Source organism: Cynara cardunculus (assembly GCF_001531365.2).
Source record: "Cynara cardunculus var. scolymus isolate 2C chromosome LG 11, CcrdV1, whole genome shotgun sequence".
Lineage (NCBI taxonomy): Eukaryota > Viridiplantae > Streptophyta > Magnoliopsida > Asterales > Asteraceae > Cynara > Cynara cardunculus.
This window is the reverse complement of record NC_037538.1, coordinates 5744982-5754650: the sequence shown is the minus strand read 5'-3', so window position 1 is coordinate 5754650 and position 9669 is coordinate 5744982. Positions and strand designations below refer to the sequence as shown.

General features: G+C 29.5%; 1 protein-coding gene across 1 annotated transcript; it reads right to left on the bottom strand.

The window, feature by feature from the left end:
- Nucleotides 1-4195: 4195 nt before the first annotated feature.
- On the bottom strand, nt 4196-6123 carry LOC112521834 (DNA topoisomerase 6 subunit A). The gene is made up of 2 exons (XM_025130823.1): nt 4853-6123; nt 4196-4386 (listed from the first exon to the last, which is right to left on the bottom strand). The coding sequence occupies exon 1, from the start codon at nt 6121-6123 to the stop codon at nt 4858-4860; it is 1266 nt and encodes a 421-aa protein (XP_024986591.1). The 3' UTR covers nt 4196-4386; nt 4853-4857.
- Between the last annotated feature and the right edge of the window lie 3546 nt (nt 6124-9669).

The following is a 9669-nucleotide window of genomic DNA, read 5'->3' as shown; positions in this document are numbered from 1 at the left end:
TTTATAATATAGTATAGATTATTTTTTTTTAATTTAATTTAAGTTTAATAATGAAATAATTTATTTTTGGTTAAATAATATAACATTTTTAAAGATAATAATTAAGTATTTTGTTGAAACTCAATGATTATCCTAATTATATTTTAGATTTTTTATATTTAAAATGATATGTTTATCCTGTATTGGATTGTGTTTATCTGCAGTTAGTTACACGAATTCAGTTATGGGATGAAATCGGATAGGGATGAAATCGTTTAGGGATGAGTGAGTTTAAGAGCTTTAAGAGTTTAAGAGTTTTTAAGAGTTTTAGCCAAATGCTTTATAATATAGTATAGATATATATATATATATATATATATCTCTTATAAAATAATCCTAAGCATTAATGTGTTCTTGAATTTAAGGGGGAAAGGGAAAATAAAGGGATATGAAAAGAAATGGATGAGATTTTTTTATCTGTGTTATTGTGAGAGACGGAAAGATAAAAGATGAAACAAAATTTCGTGTTTTTGAATAGGAGAAAGGAAAAAATGTTATTTATTTTAGGGAAAAGTCTAAAAAACCCAATAGATTTTGGTGGTTTGGAATGATTAAATGCTTAGATGATTTATTGGAACAAATAAGTCTTTAGACATTCTAAAATATGTTATATAACTCATTGGATTTTTTTAAAACATGTTTGATACATTCTTATGACCTATACAACTGTTTAATTTGGTAAAATAATGGAAAAAGTCTGAAAAAAGCTAATGGACTTTCATATTTTGAATGATTAAGTCTTTAAATATTTTTTGAACAAAAAATGTACTTATATTTATAGAATGAAATAAAAAAATACTTACATTTAAAAAAAATTACTAATAAAATTTATTTTAATTAAAAATAAAATATATTATGTTAGTGATTTTTTAAATTAAAAAAATAAAAAAGAATATAAAAAGGATTATTGATTAAATTTATTTCAATTAAAAATAAGATATATTCTTTATGTGATTTTTTTAAATTAAAAAAGAAATAGAAAAGGATTTTAAAAAAATCACTGATTAAATTTATTTTAATTAAAAATAAAATATATTCCGTTGGTAATTTTTTAAATTAATAAAAAGAAAAAATTTTGATTAAATTACTGACGAATTTACGATAAAATTTAACTAAATACATAACTAATTAAAATTCGTCAGTGAAAAAATATAATCAATAAAATTCAAGCACGATCTTTCACAATTATTCATATGTTACTGTGTTAGAACGTCTAACGGTGATCAAGTTAGCCATCAATTAGATATAAATAATCAATACATTTATATCAATGAAAACTAGCGACGAATTTTAAATAGTCATATATTTAGTTAAATTTTATCATTAAGCCGTCAGTAATTTAATCAAATTATTTTTTATTTTTTAATTTGAACAATCATCAACGGAATATATTTTATTTTTAATTAAAATAAATTTAATTAGTAATCATTTTTAATTTTTATTTTATTTTTTTTAATTTGAAAAATCACTAACAGAATTTTTTTATTTTTAATTAAAATAAATTTCATCAATAATCTTTTTTAAACGTAAATATTTTTTTGATATATTTATTTCATTTTATAGATGCAAGTAAATTTTTGTTCAAAAAATGTTTATAAACTTAACCATTTAAAATATAGAAGTTTATTGGTTTTTTTTCCAAAAATTTTCTATTATTTTACCATATTAACCAATTTTATAACTCATAAGAATGTATCTAACAAGTTTTAGAAAGTTCAAGAAATTATTTAACAGGTTTTAGAAAGTTCAAGAAATTATTTAACAGGTTTTGGAATGTCCAAAAAATTACCCACCAACTAAATCATTTAGAAAGTCCTTTCCCTTTCCTTCGTGAAATGAGAGTAGAAGACTCAGAAACACAACCTTAGATAAGACAACTGGGAGCGTTTGGCATTCCTTTAAGCTATGTTTCGCAATATTGTTGATAAATTAGTCATGTTTGGTAAAAACCAACTTAAAAACTTTATAATATAAAACGATATAAAAAAACATACTAAAAATTACTCGATTATAACAAATACAGGACATGAATTAGTTTTTCAAAAAGCTAGCGTTAAACGAAACAAATTCAAAAAGCAAGAAACATGGTCTTAGGGGTTTCGAGAAGGGGTTCGAACAGCTAACAGCCCCCCTTTTTTGAACAAAACTTGCATGATGAAGATCAATGGCTGGATTTAAGTACAACACTTGCGCAATGCAAGACGTTTTAAAGTATGGTTGATGGGACCAAACAGAACCAATAAATCTCACAAAAAGATAGGGTCCGAGGATATGATGTAGACAGATATTGACTCTACCTTAAAGAAGCAATAGGTAAATAGTCATTTGCATAGTTGAAGATGTTTCAAGTAGAATGGCCCCCATTGGCCTGGCCCTGTGATGTACAGCAGCACTGTAAACAAGTTTGATAAAAGTTAGCACATTTCCATTATGCAAGCATAGAGGGCATATACAGTATGATGCATACAGTTATAGACACCATAAGTTAGCACATTTCCAAAACATTCGTTGTTTGCAGAGACGAAAAGGTATCAAACACAACCAACTATGATGACAACTATGAATTCTGGGTTCGTACTTGAATCTCATTTCTCACGTTTAGAAATTATCCTATCCTGAAGCAGTCAGAGGGTAAAAAAAACCATGCGACACCAAAAGAGCATCTTATTTATCATTCTCAGCCATCAAAATGGATTGTTGGTAAGCGTCCCTTACCCGATAAGTGCTAACCGAGTAAGAGTTTTCTCCCTCAAAATGGATTGGGTAAGATTCTTGGTCCTTGCAAATGCTCACCCACTAAGCATTTACCGGGTCAGCGCTTGGTAAACAGCCTTAGAAGGCTCTTTGTGAATAAAGAAATGAAAAATATATCAAAACTAAGAAAACTTAGAGAACAGTAAAGTAAAGCAACATATTGGAACTATATCATCCCTCAGAAACAAGATGCTGAAAACCATTGAACTTCCTTCTTTCCAGTTTCATGTCTAGAAATGGTTCTCAAGAAAATAGCCACTTGGCTCTCTATTTTGTGTTGTACCTAAATGTCCTTTTTTTCAACTTGGGTTCATACAGCTAAAGGCATCCTTCAGCTTTTCATAAATCCATAAAAAAATTTGATTCAGGAAACAACATTACTCGTGAACCATCAAGTGCAACAAAGCTCAACCATACAACAGGACGTGTATAATGCACCAGGTGTTACTTGGCTCTATTTGCAAGTGCCAATTTGAAATCGTAAGGGGTAGTTCAATAGTCGACGATCTCATGCTAAGTTCTAGATTTAGCTAGATTTAGTTTCATCGCGAAAGCCATAACTACTGCATATGAGTGGCAAAAAAGAAGTATACAGACATATTGGTTTATTGAAATAAAGAAATTATTTTGTAGGTACAACAGTGATTACCATCTCAAGGAGCAGCCGAGCAGGTAAGAGGAATGGTGCAAGGAGTTAATACAGCACAGCCACCGGTCACAAGGCCAAGTAACACCTGGCAGACATGCTTCATGAAAAGTTACAGCACATCACAAAAGGGCAATGCACAGATTTAGAAGGTTAGCAAGAATAATACAAACAACATAAATTTAACTATAATAGAGTAACTAATGATTAGAGAATGATAGAACCCCCATCGGGGAGTGAAATAGAACATGAAACCATAAGCTCCCAAGCAGTAGGCGGAGCCCGGGAAAGTGAATTGTATTCCATGAATATGATATCTATCTAGTGTGTAAAAGAGACTACGGTCTAGGTCTAGGGCTGTTTAGATTTTCTCTTAAAGGATACCCATAAAAGCCTTTGCTCTTCTAACTTGTGTATGATAAAAAGAAGACCTTGTATATGGTGCCAAGAGTTACTATTGAGCCTTATCTCTTTACCTACAGAATCTACACCCCATGTCATGTAGGATATGTTCAATTTGCTTTATATATTCTCTAACACATAGAATTACAAGAAAAAACTTCCTTAGAAACAAATATGAAGGATAGTTTAGCCCAAAAGTACAAACTTATAATCATGCTTCATATGATCAATGATGTCTAGGCTCCCTAATCCCTACAGATAATCAAGTAAATTTTTGTTGATACTAGTGAGTTGTCAGAATGCAAACATGCTCATAACAAAATCTTGATGTTATCGCTTTCAGTGAGACAAAGATAAATAGCGAAGGGGATGCTTTTTGGGACCGAGGCAATATAACTTATGACACTTGATTTCATATTTTAATGATCAATAATTTTCTGGCTACAAGAGAACAGATAAAAGACAACTTATTGATCATCTTGGGAATCCAACAAATCAGCTCAGCTGCTATAAAAAGACAAGGGCTGGCACATAGTAAGCTTCTCCTGCCAGAAAAAAAACAATTAGTATCACAGAGGTTGAAGGTGACAAATAGATCCTAGTAGCGTTGGTTATGAAAGGAAATCAAAAGACAATAGAAGATCATATCTCATGCCGACATAATTAGAAGTCAGTTTTTCTTTGCACAGTGTCCTTCATTGTACACAAAACACAAGAAATGAAGCACATTATGATCCATGTTACTACCAAAATTCTACAACACCTAAGACAATCAATAACATAAATGAGTTCTATTTAGTAGTCACCTTAATTTACACCAATATAGCAGTAAATTCTGGATAGCTACTTGCACTTCTGTTGCTCTAGCTTACAAATGCGGGAATATAACTTATATCATCTCAATTCTCATAACAAGAAACAGGTAAAAACTTGATTGTTTTCATATGTTCAAGACATAGTATTAAACTTTAACAACAGATGCGCTACACTGAAAACAAAGAGGTGGCTAACCATCACTATAGCCAATCTTGCTGCTGCAACTTCAGCGGCAGGTATACCTCTGATAGATACTGAAAACCAAATGTGCTCAATGCCTGAATTTCCGCTTTCTGCTTTGTCTTCACCATTAGGTTCAACTCCTCAACCCAGCCAGGATTCTTCTTCACGAAATCTTCCTCCAACAAATCCTTACCAGTCTTAATATCCTGCTCAGTCATAGCCAACCTACACTGTTCTGGTATCTTATACTTGTCCAAGTCACTAGGCCTAATCCCCAACCACTTTATATCCGGTGTAGTCAAATTTGCACTATCATAAGACATGTTCTTTGATCCACAGCCATATACAGACAGGATCTTCAAACCATAAGGGTCGCTGTCTACAAGAGCCAACACAGGTAATTTCAGCTCCATCTTCATCTTCCTCAAGAACAACCTGGTAGCAACATCAGGTTGCCCTTTTGCTGTCACGATAATGCAGGGAAATCGATTGTAAAATCGGTCCTCAGCTAATCGCATATAAGCAGCATCTTTTTCAACTAAGAGTATGAACAATGCATCACTTTGCATATCACCAACTCTGTCTATATTTGGAGGAATCGCTTTCCCTCCAATTCCCATTTTCGTACAATCAATCATATCGCCATTGTCACTGAAAATAAGTCTGCCTACAACCACCCCCTTTTCAGCTGCAACAACATTCAGTGAAGACCTGGTGCAGCCTAAAATACAAGAAACATCATCCAAAACGGCATCGGATTGGGTCTGGTCTTGAAAAAGCTTGACATCAGTATAGAATAGGTCACGTTTCGTGACATGGATATTTTTTAGGGAAAGTTGGTGGATGAGCGAGAGGATACGGGTTGTAATGGTGGTTTTACGGACGGTAGATACAGAGGCGTAGGGGCGGATGGAGGATTTATCCTTGAGAACAATGCGATCCAGCTCAGGGACGTATAGTTGGTTGGTGGCGGCGCGTGAGGGGACGGAGAAGGAGAATCCGTTGCCGGCGAGGATTGATTTGGCAAGGGATATGGCTAATGTTTGGATCTCAGTTTGGACGGAGGATAAAGCCAGGTCGGTGACTTCACGGCAGGTGGATGATAGATCGAGGTCGGAGAGGGTTAGGGTTTTAGAAGTTGAGGCTGATTTGGTGGCTTCAGTTAGGGTTTTGAGTATGGATAGGATGGCGGCATCTGGCTTCAAGCGATTTTTAAAGGGAAGACGAACAGATTCGTCGTCGGAATCGGAGTCTGCTCGTCGGCGTTTTCTCTTTTCCGCCATTATCGATGGATCAAGTGAGAGTGGGAGTAGGAGTAGGAGTAGGAGTAGGAGGCGGGAAAATGTAGAAGGAAGTGAGATTGGTGAGGGTTTACGTGTGTTCACTGTATTATTCGGACCGAGGGTACGTGTGCTCTTCTATGTTTAAATTAGGGGACTGATAATGTCCGGTTGTTAATTGTTTTGATAATATAAGATATTAAAATCAATTAAACTACCTCTTTACCCACATAATACGGTGAGAGTCATGAATTTTAATAATTTTGAAGTTTCACTAGTTTTATTAAAGAAGATTTAACGATAATATAAGTTACATTTGGTCTTTACATATTAATACAATTTGAATAAATAATAGTTATAGTTCCAATTACAGTCTATCAATGGAAAAAATTGTATGACAGTTTAAAATCTAAAATATTTAAAATCCAACATATTTAAACGACTCCACAAATGTATTCAATTTACACCAAGAACAAATAATCAAGAGATCGAGACCGAGAGTTTCTATAGCAATTGAATGAGAGATGAATGAGAGAACTTTTAATAACTCATGATGAATATCAGTTTGAAATTTGAATATCATATTGGGGGATGGGGAGAAGACATAGAGGTATGAGAGAGTGAAGACATAAGTGAAAAATGTCAAAAGTATCTTTGAAACATAAAGAAAAAAAAAGTAATAATGTGCATTGGTAACTTATACTATATGTTATTTTAATTGTATATTAAGGGATTTTAAGGCTGAATGCATAAAGTGATAATACTTAATGCATTATAAGTTGTTTTTAAGACTTTTAAGACTTTGTGCATAAATGTATAGTACTTTATGCATTAAAAATTGTTATTAAGACTTTTGATAAATCTGGTTTATAAGGTAATATAAAGGGTTAAATGCATGAAATAGCAACTTACTTTCATAAAATTTCTTATTATAGCATTCTACTTTTGTTTTTATTTATTACAACAATGTACTTTAAAAAATCTACCCATAATAGCAATGAGTAACTTGTTACCTTTTAAACCGGTTAACCCTTTGAATTTTTTGCTTGTGTGGCTTTAATGAGGTGATGTGGATGCCACATCATTTTGATGACTTAACTAAAATTAAAATTAAAATTTATTTCAAATTATTATTAGTGATTTTCATTTTTCATTGCTATGATCTAAAAAAAGAATTAATTTTTAATACTTTTTCTTATTAAGTTGCATTCAAATTAAATATTTTTGAAGTAAAATATTTATTAAATAAATATGAAACATCATTTTCGAGATATATTTTGTTTGTAGAAAATGTAACTTTTCCTATTTTATGTTGTTCAAATAAATACATATCTTTTAAAGTTCTCTTTAAAATATTAACGAAATAAATTGTTATCTATATTTTTTTAATATTGTTATATTAATAAATAATTCAAAAAGTTTAATTAATTTAATATATTTATACGTCAAGTAAAAAGTTTTTGAACAAATATAATATATTATTTAAAAGATAATATTTTTTTGGTAAAAAAATGAACAATTCTTATTTTTCTTTTTTCAAAAAACACATATTTTAAAAATGTTAGCGAGATAAGTTGTGTTCTACTAGTTTTATTGATATTGGTATATTAATGAATAATTTAGAATTTTTTTAAATTCATTTAATACATTTATTAAATAACATGTAAAATATCTAAATATTAAATTTAAAAATACAGTGTTTAATAAGAACTAGTAGATGCTATAATAAAATAATTTTGAAAGTACAATGATGTAGTAAAAAAGTCACATCATTATAGTACATGTGGACAGCCTACGTGGACAATGAGGTGGCATGGAAACCTAGTATAATGGGTAAATTTAAAACAAAAGGTTRCCTAATGCTATAATGGGTAAATTTTTCAAAGTACAATGTCCTAATAAAAAATAGTTTGAAAGTACATTGCTGTAATAAGAAAAACTGAAAGTACAATGCTATAATAAAGAAATTTATGAAAGTAGATTGCTATTTTGTGCATTTTGTCCTAATATAAATATAGATAACATAATATATTCTATTATTATCGTTATTGTTTTATGTATTAATATACATAATACGATATATTATACACACACATGTGTGCATATATATATATATATATATATATATATAAATCTGTGTATACACTTCAAACATATTATATATTATTAAAAAGAGTACTCGTATAATGTAACGAGATGCATTTTGATTTTAAATGTTTTTTTGTCCCAATCGATATTATAATACAATTTTATGAGGTTTTAAGAAAACGACAATATATTATTTTAATAATAAAATATAAATATGAATGTATCATAAAAGATTGAAAAAAGTATATTTATATTAGTCAAAGTAACTATTTAATTTTTTTTTTTTTGTGTATTTCTTTAATTCATTTTTTCTTTAATTTTTGATTTAATAATAGAATTCTTATAAATATAATAATTAAATATTTTTGTTATAACTCAACAATTATTCTAATTATACCTATAGATTTTTTATATTTAAAATGAGATGTTTATCCTATATGTTATGTTTATTCTATATACGGTGACTTCGGGCTATCTGCAAAGCAAGTGGTCGTCCTAGGATTAGTCGGCTCGTATAGCGGGTTAGATATCCAAGTTAATAAAAAAAAATTCAATAAGTTATACTTATGCACAATTTATTTATAATCTTGAATTTTAAGTGAAATGCATCATTGAATAGTACTTCATGCATAAAAATTGTTGTTGAGAGTTTTTGTTAATTAGTTATAATATAGTATAGATTATTATTATATATTAATGATATGTTCATACTTGTTATTATTAGAGAAAAAGTTTTAAAAAAAAACCCAACAAACTTTTTTATTTTAAGTGGTTTAGTCCATAAATTATTTTTTAAATGAAAAAACAATTAAATTTTCTCATTTTGAATGATTAAGTTCCTAAATTGTTTTTTTAAATGAAAAAATCATTAAACTTTCCATTTTTGAAAAAAAATCATTAAAATTTTTCATCTTGATTGATTAAGTCTCTAAACATTTTTCTAATAAATAAATCATCGCATTTTAAAAAATTGTTTACCGACATTCTTTTCCCAAAAAAATGTTACATTAAACCGACTAATAAAAGTTTGATGTCTTATTTGTTTAAAAAAACAGGGTCTTAATCATTTAAAATATGAAACTTAATAGTTTTTATTAAAAAAAATAGTCACGGGACTCAATCATTCAAATAAAAAAATTTAAATGATTTTATTATTTAATAAAACAGTTTAAAAACTAAACTATTCAAAATGACAAAGTTTGTTGAGTTTTTTTTTTAACTTTTTCAAAAAAAACCTTTCAATTCAACTATGTGGGTATTAATGTTATAACTTTTTAACAATGATATTTAAATTTGTTGATCCTCTCTCTCARTGATTTGATGATAATCCCTTTTTCCTTTCGATGTATTTCTGTATCTGTAATCTCAGTTCCAGCGATCATACACTGAGCTTGTTCAGTGATCGCTGAAGAACTTGTTTTGTAATTCATTCAGAGACAACGATACTTCAAGAAAACAACA

Coding starts and splice junctions, on each gene's coding strand:
- LOC112521834 (XM_025130823.1), bottom strand. CDS start 6,123: ATGGCGGAAAAGAGAAAACGCCGACGAGCAGACTCCGATTCCGACGAC.